This window comes from Salvelinus fontinalis, unplaced genomic scaffold, assembly GCF_029448725.1.
Source record: "Salvelinus fontinalis isolate EN_2023a unplaced genomic scaffold, ASM2944872v1 scaffold_0521, whole genome shotgun sequence".
Lineage (NCBI taxonomy): Eukaryota > Metazoa > Chordata > Actinopteri > Salmoniformes > Salmonidae > Salvelinus > Salvelinus fontinalis.
Window position 1 is genome coordinate 74,976 of NW_026600730.1, and position 19,501 is coordinate 94,476.

The window sequence follows — 19,501 nt, forward strand, 5'->3', positions numbered from 1 at the left end:
GAGAGCTTTTGGAGTGACAGGTCCGCTCTATTGGCAGTATTCAACTGCGCACCAGGGAACCTCACATTGTCTTCTGAAATGCGTTAGGTATACACAACGAAATGCTCCGGCTCGGATTTTATTGGATAAATATGAGAAAAACATCATAAAGTTGGATTTTCAACCGAGTTTGACCAGTTTATTTGACGTTTATTGGGACTTTTGGAATTGTTCGTTCCATGCGCTAAGAGTTCTTGGACATGTGAGCTCCACTATGCTAGCCAAAGTTGCTAATTCGACAGAAGAAATGGACATTTTAAAACAAAACAACGATTTATTCTGGAACTAGGACTCCTTGCACAACATTCTGATGGAAGATCATCAAAAGTAAGAGAATATTTATGATGTTATTTCGTATTTTTGCGGTTTGTGTTGGCTCCAACAAGGCGGAGAATTGTTGGGCGCTGTCTCACAATATTGCATGCTGTACGTTGTACTAAAGTTATTTTTAAAAATCTAACACAGCGGTTGCATTAAGAACCAGTGTATCTTTCATTTGCTGTACAACATGTATTTTTTAGTAAAGTTTATGATGAGTTTTTTGGTTAGATTACGTGACTGTCCAAAATATCTCCGGACAATTTGGTGCATTATGGCGCCATATTCACAATGTAAAACCACGATTTGTAGCTATAAATATACACAATTTCGAACAAAACATAAATGTATTGTTTAACATGATGTTATAAGACTGTCATCTGATGAAGTTGTTCAAAGGTTAGTGATACATTTTATCTCTATTTGTGGGTTTTGTGAAAGCTATGTTAACGGTGAATAAATGGCGTTGTGTGTTTGGCTATTGTGGTGAGCTAACATAAATATATATTGTGTTTTCGCTGTAAAACATTTAAAAAATCGGAAATGATGGCTGGATTCACAAGATGTTTATCTTTCATTTGCTGTACAACATGTATTCTTCATAAATGTTCTATGATGAGTATTTATGTATTTCACGTTGCTCTCTGTAATTATTCTGGCTGTTTTGGTGCTATTGGTGACGGTGGCTGCAATGTAAAACTACGATTTATTCCTCTAAATATGCACATTTTCAAACAAAACATAAATGTATTGTATAAAATGTTATAAGACTGTCATCTGAAGAAGTTGTTCAAAGGTTAGTGATTAATTTTATCTCTATTTGTGGGTTTTGTGAAAGCTATGTTTGCGGTGAAAACATGGCGTTGTGTGTTTGGCTATTGTGGTGAGCTAACATAAATATATATTGTGTTTTCGCTTTAAAACATTTAAAAAATCGGATATGTTGGCTGGATTCACAAGATGTTTTTCTTTCATTTGCTGTATTGGACTTGTTAATGTGTGGAAGTTAAATATTTCAAAAAAATAGTTTTGAATTTCGCGGAATGCGGAATGTTGTGGGTGTTCCGCTAGCGGAACCCCGGGGCGAGAAAGGTTAAGCCGTCGCAGAAGGCAGGAATCATGGTCACAAGCAGACAATGGTCAAACACAGGGAGAAAGTACAAAAATCAAACAATACCTCACAGCCATACAAACAGAAAGAACTGAACTAAATAGGGAGCTGATGAGACCAGGTGAGAAACGAACAGAGGTGAAATCAATGAACAAAAATGTAAGACAGGGCTACGTTCCAGAACACAAAGAAACAGGGCTACGTTCCAGAACACTAAGAAACAGGGCTACGTTCCAGAACACAAAGAAACAGGGCTACGTTCCAGAACACAAAGAAACAGGGCTACGTTCCAGAACACAAAGAAACAGGGCTACGTTCCAGAACACAAAGAAACAGGGCTACGTTCCAGAACACAAAGAAACAGGGCTACGTTCCAGAACACAAAGAAACAGGGCTACGTTCCAGAACACAAAGAAACAGGGCTACGTTCCAGAACACAAAGAAACAGGGCTACGTTCCAGAACACAAAGAAACAGGGCTACGTTCCAGAACACAAAGAAACAGGGCTACGTTCCAGAACACAAAGAAACAGGGCTACGTTCCAGAACACAAAGAAACAGGGCTACGTTCAAGAACACAAAGAAACAGGGCTACGTTACAGAACACAAAGAAAAAGCAGAACCTTGGCACAGACTAAATACCTGCCAGCTATTTTAACTGTCTGTAATGTCTACTTGGTAAATGTTCATAATGTCTACTACCGTCTTTCAATCTAAACTGTAACGTCTTCTTAGTTGTGTGTACCCCGGGTAGACTAGCTGTTGTTATGGAGTCAGGGGATCCAACCAGGTAGACTAGCTGTTGTTATGGAGTCAGTGGATCCAACCAGGTAGACTAGCTGTTGTTATGGAGTCAGGGGATCCAACCAGGTAGACTAGCTGTTGTTATGGAGTCAGGGGATCCAACCAGGTAGACTAGCTGTTGTTATGGAGTCAGGGGATCCAACCAGGTAGACTAGCTGTTGTTATGGAGTCAGGGGATCCAACCAGGTAGACTAGCTGTTGTTATGGAGTCAGGGGATCCAACCAGGTAGACTAGCTGTTGTTATGGAGTCAGGGGATCCAACCAGGTAGACTAGCTGTTGTTATGGAGTCAGGGGATCCAACCAGGTAGACTAGCTGTTGTTATGGAGTCAGTGGATCCAACCAGGTAGACTAGCTGTTGTTATGGAGTCAGGGGATCCAACCAGGTAGACTAGCTGTTGTTATGGAGTCAGGGGATCCAACCAGGTAGACTAGCTGTTGTTACGGAGTCAGTGGATCCAACCAGGTAGACTAGCTGTTGTTATGGAGTCAGGGGATCCAAGCAGGTAGACTAGCTGTTGTTATGGAGTCAGGGGATCCAACCAGGTAGACTAGCTGTTGTTACGGAGTCAGGGGATCCAACCAGGTAGACTAGCTGTTGTTATGGAGTCAGGGGATCCAACCAGGTAGACTAGCTGTTGTTACGGAGTCAGTGGATCCAACCAGGTAGACTAGCTGTTGTTATGGAGTCAGGGGATCCAACCAGGTAGACTAGCTGTTGTTATGGAGTCAGGGGATCCAACCAGGTAGACTAGCTGTTGTTATGGAGTCAGGGGATCCAACCAGGTAGACTAGCTGTTGTTATGGAGTCAGGGGATCCAATCAGGTAGACTAGCTGTTGTTATGGAGTCAGGGGATCCAACCAGGTAGACTAGCTGTTGTTATGGAGTCAGGGGATCCAACCAGGTAGACTAGCTGTTGTTATGGAGTCAGGGGATCCAACCAGGTAGACTAGCTGTTGTTATGGAGTCAGTGGATCCAACCAGGTAGACTAGCTGTTGTTATGGAGTCAGGGGATCCAACCAGGTAGACTAGTTGTTGTTATGGAGTCAGGGGATCCAACCAGGTAGACTAGCTGTTGTTATGGAGTCAGTGGATCCAACCAGGTAGACTAGCTGTTGTTATGGAGTCAGGGGATCCAACCAGGTAGACTAGCTGTTGTTATGGAGTCAGCTAATGGGGATCCAAGTCAAATCAAATTAATAACATATTGGACTGTGTATGTTTAAATGCAACATGAATTCTCTGATTTAACTCTTTGACCACAGATAGTAAAAGTGTTGTCATTGTTAATGGTTCTTCAATGTTCAGAAATATTGACTCTTCTGTTATTTCTTATTGTAGCTGAGTGAGCTGTGACCTACATCTAAAATGAGTCTCTCTGGGGAAAGAGAGGAGGGGACCACTGCCTCTAAAATGAGTCTCTCTGGGGAAAGAGAGGAGGAGACCACTGCCTCTAAAATGAGTCTCTCTGGTGAGAGAGAGGAGGGGACCACTGCCTCTAAAATGAGTCTCTCTGGGGAGAAAGAGGAGTGGACTACTGCCTCTAAAATTCATCTATATGGGGAGAGAGAGGAGGGGACCACTGCCTCTAAAATGAGTCTCTCTGGGGAGAGAGAGGGGGAGACCACTGCCTCTAAAATTCATCTATATGGGGAGAGAGAGGAGGGGACCACTGCCTCCAAAATGACTCAAGACACCAGTTCTAAGAGGTAAGAGATTAAATGTAAAATTTACAGTTATCTTAATGATATAAAACTAAGAGAAAAGTGTCCCAAATTACATAAAATGTAGGTCTACATCATTCATTTAAAATTGTAGCTTTAAAAGAAACATCAGGATTTCTAGAAGTTCCACTATACGAGGTATTGATGTGATATTGATGAGGTGATCTGTCTCCCTGTTTTGTTCAGTGTCCAGAAGCCCAGAGCAGAGTCCCCTACAACCAGCCTGCTATCAATGAAGAGTGATCAGCCACCTGCTTTCAGCCAGGAACCATTACCAGATGACAATAAGGAAGTGGAGAGTTTGGACAGTGAGGATGCATTAAAGATCACACACAACCTTCTGGACAGAAGAAGTAAGACTGTGTTTCATACAATATTACAAAGAACGGTACAAAGGCCCTTATAAAACACACCACACAAACTTATGAGTCCCAACTCTCATTGTTTTCCTACAGGTCAAACTCTGCTGACAGTCCAACAAGACATTAAGGCTAAACTGAAACACAAGTATCAACACATATCTGAAGGAATTGGACACCATGGAAACCAAAGTCTGTTCAAGGACATCTACACAGAGCTCTACATCACAGAGGGTGGAAGTGGAGGGCTCAATAATGAACATGAGGTTAGACAGATAGAGATGGCATCCAAGAAAAAAACCACACAAGAGACACCAATCAAATGCAACGACATCTTCAAGCCTTTACCTGGACAAGACAAACCTATCAGAACTGTACTGACAAAAGGAATCGCTGGCGTTGGAAAAACAGTCTCTGTGCAGAAGGTCATCCTTGACTGGGCAGAGGGAAAAGCAAATCAGGACATTCATTTCATGTTTCCTCTTCCTTTCCGTGATCTGAACCTGAAAAAGGACCAATACAGTCTGATGCAACATATTTCCCACTACTTGTCAGAGCTGAAAGAGATTGACAGCATTGAAGATGGTGAAACCAAAACTGTTTTCATTTTTGATGGTCTGGATGAGTGTCGACTTCCTCTAGACTTCAAAAACAATGAGAAATGCTGTGATGTCACAAAGCCAACCTCAGTGGACGTGCTGCTGACAAACCTCATCGAGGGGAATCTGCTTCCCTCTGCTCTCCTCTGGATAACCACACGGCCTGCAGCAGCCAATCAGATCCCTCCTGAGTGTGTTGACCAGGTGACAGAGGTACGAGGGTTCAATGATCCACAGAAGGAGGAGTACTTCAGGAAGAAAATCACAGATCAGAATCTGGCCAATGATATCATCAAACACATGAAGAAATCAAGGAGCCTCCACATCATGTGCCACATACCAGTCTTCTGTTGGATATCAGCCACTGTCCTTGAGATGATACTGAAAGTGGCAGAGAAGGATGAAGTCCCCAAAACTCTGACCGAGATGTACTCACATTTCGTTCTCATCCAAATCATTGTGAAGAACAAGAAGTACAACAAAGCCACAGAGACAAACCCAAAGGAACTGTCTCAGTCAGACAAAGAGATGATCCTGAAACTGGCAAAGCTGGCTTTCCAACAGCTGCAGAAGGGCAACCTGATCTTCTATGAGGAGGACCTGAGAGAGTGTGGCCTTGATGTCACAGAGGCATCAGAGTACTCAGCATTGTGTACAGAGATCTTCAAAGAAGAATCTGGGCTGTACCAAGACAAGGTCTACAGCTTTGTGCATCTGAGCATTCAGGAGTTTCTAGCAGCAGTGCATGCTTTAGAATCATGTCTGGACAAGAAGGAAAATGTTTTCTCCCCCACTAGTGATGATGAAGAGAAGGAGTCAATCCAGTTGTCTGACTTACACAGGAGCGCAGTGGACCAGGCCTTGAAGAGTGAGAATGGACACCTGGACCTGTTCCTCCGCTTCCTTCTGGGTCTCTCACTGGAGTCCAATCAGAATCTGTTACGAGGCCTTCTGACACAGACAGGAAGTACAACACAGACCAATGAGGAAACAGTTGAGAGAACAGTCAGGTACCTTTCAGACAACATCGAAAGGGAATCCTCACCAGAAAGGATCATCAACTTGTTCCACTGTCTGAATGAACTTGGTGCCAACTCTCTAGTTGAAGACATGCAGAGCTCCCTGCATTCAGGAACTCTTTCAGAAATAAAACTAAAACCTGACCAATGTTCAGCCCTGGCCTACCTGTTACTGATGTCAGAGGATGTGTTGGAGAAGTTTAAACTGAAGAGATACAACACATCAGAGAAAGGTTATCAGAGGTTAATGCCGGTAGTGAAAACCTGCAAGAGAGCACTGTAAGTTCTGTTATTGAGTTGATGTTTACAGTATCGTTACTCTGGAGGATTTGTATATCTAACAGATTATCTCCTCTCTCCAGACTGGATGGCTGTAAACTCACATATAAATCCTGTGAGACGCTGGCCTCAATTCACCAGACACCAAACTGCCCTCTGAGAGAACTGGACCTCAGCTACAATGACCTGGGAGACAGAGGAGTGGAGCTGCTCTGTGTTGGACTAACCAATCCACTCTGCAACATACAGACACTAGTGTGAGTTAACTATCTTCAGTATCCACTGTTTCTTTATTGTTTTTTTTATTTATAGTTATTATGAATGTTAACATTATTTGAACAGATACAATAAATGTGATAAATATATAAAACAAATGTAACGACTCCCTTGCTGTGGCAGGATGGAACAACACATAGGAGATTAAACCTGCTAGGCTGGCTAACAGAATGGAACATTATCAGTCTAACACATAGGAGATTAAACCTGATAGGCTCGCATATTTATTCACAATAATAGAATCACAAAGGTTCTCAAACTGGACCTGAAAACAAAAGGCTCTAATGATCTGAACCTAGAGTTAGACTTAACTTTAATGAAAACTAGCTCGGCTGCTACCCAGCTTCACTTGCAGTCCGACTAGTTTTCCTGTGGAGACCAGAATGTCCAGCCAGGAGCTCTACCCTTGCTGAACTAATGCAACACCTTCAATGTCCCAGGTGTGTTGCAGCATAACAAGGCTAAGTGGTCTCAGGTGTGGACTTAGCCCTGCAGCCTAGCTTGCTGCAGCCTACAATGCTGGTTGTGGGGTGTGGCTGACGCTCAAAAACAGTGGCTTTCCCCCCTGCCACATTACTGGAGGCACCACACAAAGGTTAAATATCTAGAGTGAGTTGGTATGTTTTTAACATGAGTTATTCCTCAGCATTGTTGAAGGTTCATTTCTGATTGGCTAGAAGGGCATTCTAGAATGCACGTTCAAACCAGATAACGGGGCAGTTGGAAAAGATATGATGACGTGATAAGCGCCTAAACATGCAGAGAGTACATGCAACAAAGTTACAGAAAGCAAAACCCAAATCTGATACATTGTGAACACAGGACCAGAGAAGTAAAATTGGATACATTGTGAACACAGGACCAGAGAAGTAAAATTGGATACATTGTGAACACAGGACCAGAGAAGTAAAATTGGATACATTGTGAACACAGGACCAGAGAAGTAAAATTGGATACATTGTGAACACAGGACCAGCGAAGTACAATTGGATACATTGTGAACACAGGTCCAGAGAAGTAAAATTGGATACATTGTGAACACAGGACCAGAGAAGTAAAATTGGATACATTGTGAACACAGGACCAGAGAAGTAAAATTGGATACATTGTGAACACAGGACCAGAGAAGTAAAATTGGATACATTGTGAACACAGGACCAGAGAAGTAAAATTGGATACATTGTGAACACGGGACCAGAGAAGTAAAATCGGGTACATTGTAAACACAGGACCAGCGAAGATAGACGTAGCTAGCTAGCTAGCAATTGATTTGTTTTTTGCAGAGACATTTTTTTTCAGAGCATGTGATGACTTGAACATTAATTTCTCATGTCCCTACTGTTGCAGACATGACACTTTTGAGGGAGCATGTGTCGTGGAAAATCACTTCAAATATAACTCTTACAAGAACTTTTGTAAAACTCAAATAAATGTTTTTATTACAATTGTATTGCAATTTGGAATGTCCGCGGAACACCCCCTCCTCCGAAGTCCAGTCCTTTATATTTATACCCATATAATATTATGCTCATCCCCGATGAAGTCATTCACCACCATCTGCTTTCAATCAGTTTATCATGGTGGCCAGACCCTCTATCCCAGTGTCTCAACTTTCTTTAAGCCTATGTGTCTAACATGTATGTACATAATGGACTGGTCAGACTATATGTCTAGTGGGTCTAAGTGCCCTAAACACATATTTCTCTGACATGTGTGTACATAATGGACTGGTCAGACTATATGTCTAGTGGGTCTAAGTGCCCAGGAACTGACATGTCTAGTCAGTCTGTCAGCACAATGGAGAAAATACAAGAGCCAGAACGTCCCTTAGGAAATTTCCATTACCACAGTCTCATAATCAATGTAAACATGTAGTCCATTACTTTAATGTTCAGCTGTCCTATGTCTCCATATTTTTATCCATGTGTCTTATTTTATTACTACACTACCACAATCCCCACTCTGGGGCTATTTAGCCACATAAATGATACAAATAAGACTTTGGGATAGTAAATGAGAATACCTATAATAATCAAGAAAATACAAAAAATAAAAACAAAGTGAAGCATATAAACCAACTAGACCAAACATCTCCAATGTGAAATAGGAGTAAAAGATCCAATCAGAAACATTAAAGAAAACCTAACTAGACCAAACATCTCTAATTTTCATAAGAGTAAAAGATCTAATTAGAAACATTAAAATTAGAAAGATAAAATATGACATATTTGATGAAGCATGAGCGTGTAGGTACTTAGCCTTGCCTGAGTTTATCTCAGTTATGTGAAAATTAAAAATTTAAACAATCCAATGAGTATAATAATAAATGAATAATCAAAAAAAAATCAAAGACCTACATGCAGTTACAAAAGAAAATTGACACAACATCATTCTAAATTTAAGCATTTCAACATGATCCTCCCTCGCAGACACCTCTCTAATAAAGTGATATCAAATGATATCAACCTTTGTTTAGAAGATTAAGGACATGGTCCATAGACACTTGTAACCGGAATACCCTCTGTTACCTAACATGTTTTTGAAATTAACCTAGTCTTTAGAAGGCATAACTAGCTTTAATTAAAGGAAACCATATATATATTCATTGATATACATATCTAAAAATTCAACCAAACATACAAACACACCAGGCCTTAAACAAAAATAGATATACTAAAATCCTTACATAGGAGCACAATCCTCATCCTGACAGATTCTACAATCACCTCTTTGACATTTTGCGCAAAACACGGGGTCTCCGTGATGGTCATGGCCTTCCACATTAAATTTTGTGCACCACTTGCACTTACGGCGCAAATGACACTCTTTGTGGACATGTACCAGTAGACATTCGTCTGAATTTGGGAATACAGCATATACAGGTAGACCATCCTTACTGAAATCATGGCAAGCATAACCACCTCCCGGCATCACTCCATAGAGACAGTTTGGATTGCCAAAGGGGCAGTCCAGAGGTCCACCAACCGCATTACATGGCTTTCCATATCTATTAGTATAATGACCTGGGCTTCCAGGTACAGGATTAATTACCACAGGAGGGTCAGCACTCCTTACAGACATCTGTTTGACTGTTGTCTGGACCACAAGTGATTTTACCAAGGGTAAAACACAACAAAATACAATACCCAGAGCCAATAACCCTCCTCCCAGCATAATAGCCATTTTAGCAAACATAGCTCCCCACTTTCCTAATGCTAGATCCAACCAATCCCAAACATGAGAGTCAAACCCAGCATTTGCCTTAACCTCTGCTCGTAAACCTTTAAGTTTAGCCATAGCAATTGCGAAGGATCCATTAGGCGCAGTGTTATTGGGAATAAAAGTGCAACAATCATCTCCAAACATAACACAAACTCCACCTTTCTCTGCTAATAGCCAATTAAGAGCCTGTCTGTTTTGCCAAGTCATTTTACTGGTAGCCTGTACCTGTTCCCCCAACGCTGTTAGAGCCGAGTCGGTATAGTTAATGAATCTCTGTTGGTTATAGTAAATATAATTAATCCACTCTAAATTCTTATTAGGTGTTATCCACAAAAAGATTGATTCAAATCCTGATTTAATCTCATCTCTTGCTTTGTACTCATTAGGAACACCTCTAGGTTGACCTATTGCATCCAAATAGACCTTGGGGTCAGACTTATATTCTCTTTTTACTCTATTTTTAGTATTTAGTTGCCTAGCATCACTAGGATCCCATTCAGTGATAGTTATCTGTTGAATCAACCTAACTCTTGCACAGAGGCCTGTCCATCCCTTTGGCAATGTTGCCCTTAATCTATTCCCCCCACATATCCAGAAGAAATCTGCAACTACCTTGGTCTGTTCTTCATACGGTGCAATTAAGGGTAGTGCTAGAGTTTGATTTTGACAACTATCATGAATGACTACTTTTCCCACCCAACTTCCAGCTGCTTGATAAGTAGCCCTTCTTGGAGTGTCTGCATTCCATGTGGTATCCGTAGTTAAGTGCCATGTGATCTCACACTCACCTTTAAACTTCCCTATCCCATTCTGTCCTTTTGTGCTGTTAAAACATTCATATGTTTGTTGATAATCTATCCGATATTTATGTGGGACCTCTAGCTTCTGTACTTCCATTCTTATATCCAATTCTTTACACCACTTACCCCAACCAGTTTGATTGTAATACTGATGATAATATGGATTACCCAAATATGACAAACATTCAGCTGGGCAATAAGGCCTTTCTGGTCTACTCAAATGACAAAAGTTCTTATTAAAATCAGCACAATCCTTGTAATCATAAGGATTTGGTACCACCACTAATTCTGTCAGCGGAGAGGGTGCACATAGTAAGCAATTTGTCAATTTTAATTTCATTGCTGTATATTGAGCCCATTCATACCATTCATTTCCTACTAATTTCTTCAATGATTTGTCCTTGTATAGTTCTGAAGTTAAAGCATCAGTTGAATTCACATTGTCCTTTTCTAGAGGCCGATTGTTAGTGTTTTTTAGAAAGTTCCAAATGTCAGTAAAAAACCCTTCTGGTTCTGATGCCTCAGGTTTCTTTGTGGGTACATTGGACTGTTTGTTAATGGCAATGGATGATACCTTGGTAGTAACTGCTGTAATCCTTGCAGCAGTTTCCACTGTTGTTGTCGTTTTAGTTATCACCGGCTCTTCCTGTTTAGGTATTGGCGTAGGACCAATTCTAATGACTGTGGTGCTACTCCCTTCGGTCCATCTGGTTCTTGTTATTTCAACTATTAATTCTTCACCTTCAACTGGTTCAATCTGATTCATGGTGAGCACCCACTCGTCTGCTTCTTTGGTTACTGTCAGGTCACATCCTTTTGGGTCCCAAATGACTTCTCCCTTTGTTTGGTGATGTGTCCATCCACAGAATGCAATCTCAGGTAGAGGCTTGATCCTTTTGATTGAGATTGTCTTCTGCTCTCCTATTTCAGTTATGAGTTGAGGTGGAACAGAGATTCTAACCTGGTCAGTCCTTTTTAATTGTTCGGCTGATTCCTCTCTTCTTTTCCTGCTTCCACCATACTTCTTGATCATGTGTGAGTCTGTTATTTCTGTACTAGTATTCATTATCACTTTTGCTATGTCAATGTCTTTTTTCTGCCATTCTAACTTCAATTGTTTGTTAGGGGGACCCTTCAAGAGTTGAAAAGTCAATTGTGGGGAAATCCCCTTCCCTTTCTCGTGAGGCTTCTCTTCCTCTTTCTTCCCCTGAGGCTCCCTCCTCAGGCCGGACTGGGCTTTCATCTGGAAGGGTATCAATTTCAGGGAAGAGATGTTCCCATTCTGCAGGTGGTACTTCGGGATCCCACTGTGGAGGGCTTCTGTCAAAGAGGTCTGCCACAGCAGGTATGTCATCAGGAGCAACAGGCATGTTACTCCCCCCCATTTCTGGGCTTTCTGACCATACCTGAGGAAGCTTTGGTTGTTTTTCCCTTTCCTGTTCAGACTTTTTTCCCCTGGTACTTCTTCTGAGAGCTTTAGTTGATGCACTCGTCGTATCTTGGCTTGTATCTGGTCTGCCATTTTCTTGACTCCTCCCTGGCGTTTCGATCGTTTCCTCTGCTCCTGCTCCCTCCGGGCTCCCGCCTGGTGTATCAGCATCCTCTGTGTTCTCATCTCTATGTGGTTGTATCCTTTTCTCTGTTGGGACTCGTGTGCAGTGGTTTAGATGGTACCACGTCTTGCTTCCTTTCACTTGGACTGCTGTTTTTGTGGCTGCGGCCACTTCGTAGGGTCCTTCTCTCCTCGGCTGATCCCACTTCCTTCGGAACACTCGAACGTAGACCAGATCCCCTGGTATCACTGGGAGAGGTCCTTCAGGTCCAGGCTCCGGCACCGTCTTTTTCTCCTGTGAATATATAACTTTGTGTATTTTGGTTAGGTACATCACATATGATTTTAATTCACTTTGCAATATATCCAAGGAGGGACCTTTATACAGTCCTCCTAACATTGGTATAGGCATGGGTCGACCCGTAAGCATTTCATGCGGCGATAGATGCGTGTTTCTGTTAGTTTCCATGCGGCAACTCATTAGTGCAAGCGGTAAAGCATCCACCCAATTAAGCCCTGTAGATCTACAAATCTTTGTTATCTTGTTTTTCAGAAAACCGTTAACTCTCTCAACCATCCCCTGCGATTGGGGATGATAAACACATCCCAGCCTTTGTTTCATCCTTAGCTGCTGTATTATTGTTTTTACAACTTTTTGTATAAACGCTGAACCATTGTCTGAGCTAATTTCGGACGGAATCCCGAATCTGGGAATTACTTCTGTTGATAAGAATTTTATCACTGTTCCTGACCCCTGATCCACCGATGGTACTGCTTCTACCCATCTGCTGAACCTGTCTATGATAACTAACATGTACCTTTTACCCCGTATAGGTTTTATCATGTCTACATAGTCCATCACAATATGTCTAAACGGGCCTTCTGGAACCGGTATGTGACCTATAGGCGTAGCTATACCTTTACGTATGTTGTTTTTTGCACATATTTCACATTTTGACAAAATCTCATCTACTGTTGCCTGTAGATATGGTGACCAAAAACCTTGTTGTTTGATTTTTCTTATCACCTCCCCCCTTGCACAATGATCAATATCATGTGCATCATTAATAAGTAGCGTCAGTAGAGTGGTGGTGGCTAATATGGCACCATCATGTGTTCTCCATATCCCATGTCTATCTACAGAGGCCCCCCTCTGTAGCCAGGTACTTTGTTCAGTAATTCCAGCACGAGCCTGAATTTGAATTAGCTCAGTAGGAGATGTAATAGGTGCAATAGCAACCATGTCCATTAATGGTGCAATGAGAATTGGGACAATGCATTTGGATGCTTTCTTGGCAGCTTCATCTGCTGCATTATTGCCCCTAATTACAAAATCATTGCCTTTTCTGTGCGCTTGACACTTGATTATTGCTAGTTTCCGAGGATACATTAATGCTGTCATTAATTTAACAATTTGTGCATGATGTTGGATGGGAGTTCCATCACTCTTTTGAAATCCTCTCTGTTTCCAGACTGCACCAAACAAATGGCATACGCCGTGTGCGTAAGCGGAATCAGTATAGATATTAACTGTTTTACCTCTACCCAGCCCACATGCTGCAGTCAGAGCCTGCAATTCAGCTAGCTGGGCAGAGCAAGGCTGAGGACAATGCTCTAATATTTCCTCAGTGAAAGCTTTCCCCTTTTGCTTAACTACCGCAAACCCTGCATGATTACCCATATAATCTTTAAAACAAGAACCATCTACAAAGTAACTTTCCAGGTCATATCCCTCTTGACCTATTAATGGAATTGATTCTAAGTCTGGACGTAGTTTGGTAAATGTTAAAGCCTCGGCTACACAATCATGTGCTTCTCCTTCAAAATCAAATGGAATCCTTTCTGCTGGATTCACAGTGTTACATCTTTTAATGAGAACGTCTGGATACGTGAGTAAGCTCATATAATCCATCGTCCTTGCATTAGTTAACACAAATTTACCCTGTTCTATCAACTCCACTATTTTATGATGGGTGCTGATAATTACCGGATACCCCATGGTTATAGTTGATGCTTTGTCATATGCATAATGCAATGCAGCTAATCCCTGATAACACGGTGGGTATCCCTGAGCTACCGGATCTAATTTAGAGCTATAATAGGCAATAGGTTGTTTCTTCCTACCACTACAAGTTTCTTGCATAAGAACAGCTGCTGCATAATTGTTGCACCTGTTTGAGACGTATAACAAGAATGGTTTAGTGTAATCTGGGGTGGCTAGAGCTGGTGCTGTTTGCATTTCTGTTTTAAGTGTTTCAAATGCAACCAACGCATCAGTGTTCCAATCTAGTCTTGCTCTTAGATTAAGCTGTCCAGCTTCTTTCATTATTTCTCTCAGAGGAGCTGTTTTAACTACATACTCTTCTATCCAATCAGAACTAAATCCTGTCATTCCCAAAAAGGTCATCATTTGGGCTACTGTTTGTGGTAACGGTGCTTTGCTAATACCCTCTAGCTGTCCAGGAGCTATTGCCTTAGTTCCATGAGCTATTGTTCTGCCTAAGTACTCAACCTGTGGTTGACAGTACTGTAGTTTTGTTTTAGAGACTTTGTGTCCCCCCTCAGCTAGTCGCCGCAGTACTTTTAGTGAGTCAGAGTGACATTGCTCCAAAGTTGAAGCACAGATCAACAGGTCATCCACATATTGGATCAATGTACCATCTAACATTAATTCCTCCAGGTCTGCTCTCAATATCTGATTGAAAAAATGCGGACTATCCTTAAAACCCTGTGGGGTCCGAGTATAAGACAGAGTTTTGCCCCTATATCTAAATGCAAACAAATGTCTGCACTCCTCCGCCAGGGGTATACTAAAAAACGCTCCACATAGGTCAATAACCGTGAAGTATTTGGCCTCCGGGGGAACATTGGTCAGCAGTGTGTGAGGGTTTGGGACTTCAGCAGGACAATCCTGCACTATATCGTTAACAGCTCTTAAGTCATGGACCAGTCTCCATTTTTTACCATCGGCTTTAAGAACAGGTAGCAAGGGTGTATTGCAACCACTGGGCATCTCTATCAATACTCCTGCCCTGAGCAGTCCTTCTATTGTCAATCTTATTCCTTCTTCAGCCTCAGGCTTCATAGGATACTGGGTTTTCCATGGAAGTTTGGCATTAGGCTTTATTTTGACAGAAACGGGACTAGCAGATTTAACTAGTCCTACGTCTGTATCATGTTGCGACCATACCTCAGTTGGTATGGTTTTCTCCATCTCTGCTCTATGTTCACTGATTAATCCTATTCCTTCACCTAACACTACCTGCTGGCCTGCACTAACCTCTACCTCCCTTGGATCACCTATCAACATAGTAGTGGTAACTATTTTGATGAATGATTTATCTTTTGAATGAAAGATTAGTGGATTGTCAGTTTTATCCCACTTCTCTTTCCCAACTTCCTTCATCATCGATCCTAGATCTTTAGATGTATAACCCTGATTTACCAGTAATGTAATGTGAGGAACAGAGTCAGAGACATTGAACCATTTCTGCACAAATTCAGACCCGTCTCCATCCATCACATCCATTGCGGCTCCCTGCTTTCCAATAACTATAATTTGAGACATTATTGGTGCTTTCCTTCCATATGCCCCCATAACCCAAAGTTGTTCAAGCAATGGGTCCTGATGTGGGTCAAATTGCATTGTGCAATGATACTCAGATTTAGCTCTAACTGCTTTAGGTATTTGGGCCTGGATGAATTTACCCCATTTCCTGACAGTTCTATCTACATCTACTTCAATGCCTCCTAGCCAATATACATTAGCTGTTCCTTCTGTACCCATCACCGGTAATTGTAATCCTGTTTTTTCAATTATTACTCCATCAGGAGAACATTTAATTTGTAGGCCCATCTTGCATAGTGCGTCTCTTCCTAATAGATTAACTGGTGTTTGATCTGACACTAAAATTGGAATTGTGACTGATTTACCATCAGTCGTTAGCCGAACTGGAGCGGTCATTGGAATTAACTGCGTATTTCCCGAGAATCCTATTGTTTTGGCATATTTACCAGACATGGGGAGATGAGAGGCATAATTTGGACTCACACATGTGTAAGTAGCTCCAGTATCTATCATCATGGGTGTACCTCTGTTTTCTATTTGAACCTGCAGTATAGGTTCTTGATCAGCCCTTGTTGTTATTATTGGAAACTGACCCTCCCCTTTGGGATTCCCTGGGCATCCCTAGTTTTGTTGATTAGGCCCTGACCATGTGTTCACAGGACCTGAAGGTTGGCTAGGGTTGCCCCGCCAGTCGTTATTTTGATTCCAACTATTCTGATTTTGTTGGAAGTTTGGGGCATTATTCGTCGGTGGCGATCTACTATTTCTATTTCCCTCAGTCCGATTCTGCCATGGGCGTGTAGGGCACTCTCGCCTGTTGTGTCCTGTTTTCCTACATCCCCAACAGGTGCCAGGTGGCCCTCGAGAGTCTACAGATCCCTTGCCTTTATCAAATTGTACAGTTTTCTGTTGTTTTTTCCCCCCATTCCAAATCGGGGGCTGTGTGTACACATTTACTACTGGCGGTGCAGTTGACACTTGGGCCTGCCCAGGGCCGAACAGCTGTGGCTCTCCTGGGGAATCAGCAGCCATTGTTCCCATCTTTGGCCCAGGGGTAGTGACGACAGCCTGGACTTTCTTCTTCCCTTTGTTGGTTAGTTCATCCAACTGCAGCTGGATCAGTTTTCTCTGAATGTCTTTTCCTTGATCCATCTGTCTCTGTTCATCTTTTCTGTGTTTCTCTACTGCATGGACCACGTAGTCACAGAATTCCCTGTAGGGTTTTGATGTGAGTCCCACCACATCCTCCAGCCTGCTCTTTACTGGCTGGGGCATGGCTTCTATTATTGAATTTCGGAACATAGTTGTCATTAGTTCATTGCCCTCAGGGTCTTGCTCTGTTTCCATCCTCCACCTTTTCAACTGTCCATGTAGGTAGGTAGCTGGGTTTTCTGTGGCTCCGATATCTTCACCTCTTAGTGCTTTGGGATCCACTTTTGTTGGATATGTTTCTCTTAAAGCACGCCAGATGGCTGGTCTGTATCTGTCGAACAGTAATCCATCATTTATCACTCCCCCACCTGCACCATCGATGCCACCGTCCTGCATGATCTCTCCCATAGTATGCATACTCGTCACCCTGGCCAGTAGTGCCCTTATGTCCCCCACCGCCAGCAATTTCCCCACTGTATGTTCTTCAAAGGTTCTGATCCATTTACCTGCCCCCTCATGTAAATCTGGTAGACGAACAACCAAACCTTCTAAATCCTGTGTAGCCCATGGCGTATAATGTCCCTGATCGCCTTTTATCAGAATCGGACATTGTTTTCCATAAAAGCCAGATTCTTTTCTTGACCCTTCTCTACGAGCCCTGGGGTAGTCTTCAGACAAATCATCAGTTATGTCCTTATTTGTGCTGCGGGCCCGAGCTTTTTCTTGTTTTTTTAGTCTTCTCTTACTTTCTTCTAGTTTTGACTTTAATAGTTCCAATTCCTTATCTATTTTTTGTCCAAGTAATTGACCCTCTTCTTCTAGTCCGTCCCTATAGTGTCTGTCACTATATTCCTCTTCTTCTTCCGATAACTCCTTATCTACTCTTGCTGTTTCTAATGCTGCCAGAGCCTTTCTTAAACCCCCATAACAATTAAAGCCATCTCCCTCAATCCTAGACTCTTTTGTAGTCTTTTTCTGGTCCTTTTCTGTTGAATAAGATGATGCACATGCTGCTTCAGACTCCTCCCTTTCTTCTCCTTCTGTTACTTCTATGTCGCCTTGTATATCCAAATGACCCTTTATCATTGGAAATTGTCCATTGAAATAAGGTGGGGGGTTAGACATCCATTCTTTTTTCTTTTTCATTGTTTTGTCATCTTTCTTCAGCATTTCTCTTGCCGTTTTCATGCTTTTCAACAAACCAGATCCTTCTTCTTTGAACATTTTCAGTATTTCATTCTCTCTTTCTCGTTTATTTCTTCTTTTTTGTTTCTTGTCATTTGGTTTGTGGTTCTTTATTAGTGTCTCCATTTCCTCACACACAGAGACATCCAATGTTCCCACCGCTGGCCATTTGGTACTTAGTTTTCTTGTGCGTTTTTCCCATTTCATTGAAGTTTTTATTATTTCTTTTTTACTCAAGGGATGCCTTGCCCCTAAGATCTCTACTGGTGTTCTATTCATTTTATTATAGTTCTAATCAATTTTTATGATTTCTTTTTAATACCTTATCTTTACCTTTATTTATTTATATTGTTTATACTTTCTTACCTCTACTTCATGTTCCTTATTGGTTGATTCTATATTCAATTGATTAGTGAGTCAAGCCTCCCCTTTATATTCTGGCCACTCGATTTTGCACCCCTCTCTGCTCTTCAGGCTATTTTTAGACTGTAACTTCTGTAGACACAGAGTGATTTATGGCCTGTTTCACCGTACGTGAATTCTTTATGTCCTGGATTCCACTATTTATCTTAACCTACCTAGATTCGTTTTTAACTTTATAGTATACTTTCAATTTATCGGCGATTCTGTTTTCTCTTTTGTTACCCAATGTACTAACCGTATTTATAATATTCGGTTAACGCCTTTTTAAGTATTTTTATTTATTATTTGTTTTGACACCTTTTTTAGTATTCTACTATGATCGCTTATTACTTTGTCACATCTGTGTTTTTATCCTTGATTTACAACTTATTTTACTTCGACGTTTCTTAATTCAGCTCCCTCTATCTAAGTAGTTAGAGGCACCCTTCCTCAACCTTCTACTCTGTCACAGGAAGGCTGCGCGCTCCCTCTTCTGGACGTTTGCCTACACACACACAACCTGTCTTTCCTTATGTTCTGTCTACATAGATCCACTCATTCTCTTACAGTATTTTCATACATTCGTTTATTTTTCCATTCGTTCATTCAATCACTTTGTTTTCACCTAAAAACAACTTGCAGTCTGTCTTTATTGACTTAATCCCTTTCTTCAACATAAGCCTAGGCTAATTGGATTTCTACGATATGACGAGAGACTACTGTCTAATCGGATCAGCTTGTCTTCATATCCTACCCAAACCCCCAATACTGATCTTTTCTTCTTTCGTTCGAGTAGTATTGTGGCGTGACCTACTGAATTACAAAACCCTGTTAGCTAGACAGAGCGGTTTTTTATTCGCAGGATTTCTTTTGCATTTGAACGCCGCACAATCGGGCAAACGTTCTAAATATTCATCCGTACAGTCCTCCTTTCAGAGCGTTAACCATTAAATATTTTTTTAACTACTGATTTATGTTTTGACCTTATTAACTACTTTTGCAGTTGAACGCCGCACAATCGGGCAAACGTTTTTCCTACAACCTAATATTTATAAGCTACTTTTGCAGTTGAACGCCGCACAATCGGGCT

At 41.6% G+C, this 19,501-nt stretch overlaps 1 protein-coding gene across 1 annotated transcript in view; it reads left to right on the forward strand.

The window, feature by feature from the left end:
* Nucleotides 1-3,619: 3,619 nt before the first annotated feature.
* The window catches only part of LOC129846391 (NACHT, LRR and PYD domains-containing protein 3-like), a 22,100-nt gene continuing 6,218 nt past the window's right edge, over nt 3,620-19,501 (forward strand). Inside the window, exons 1-4 of the mRNA XM_055914319.1 lie at nt 3,620-3,983; nt 4,185-4,351; nt 4,454-6,254; nt 6,338-6,511. Of these exons, the coding sequence (XP_055770294.1) occupies nt 3,643-3,983; nt 4,185-4,351; nt 4,454-6,254; nt 6,338-6,511 (2,483 nt within the window). The 5' untranslated portion in view covers nt 3,620-3,642. The remainder of the gene's footprint in view (nt 3,984-4,184; nt 4,352-4,453; nt 6,255-6,337; nt 6,512-19,501) is intronic.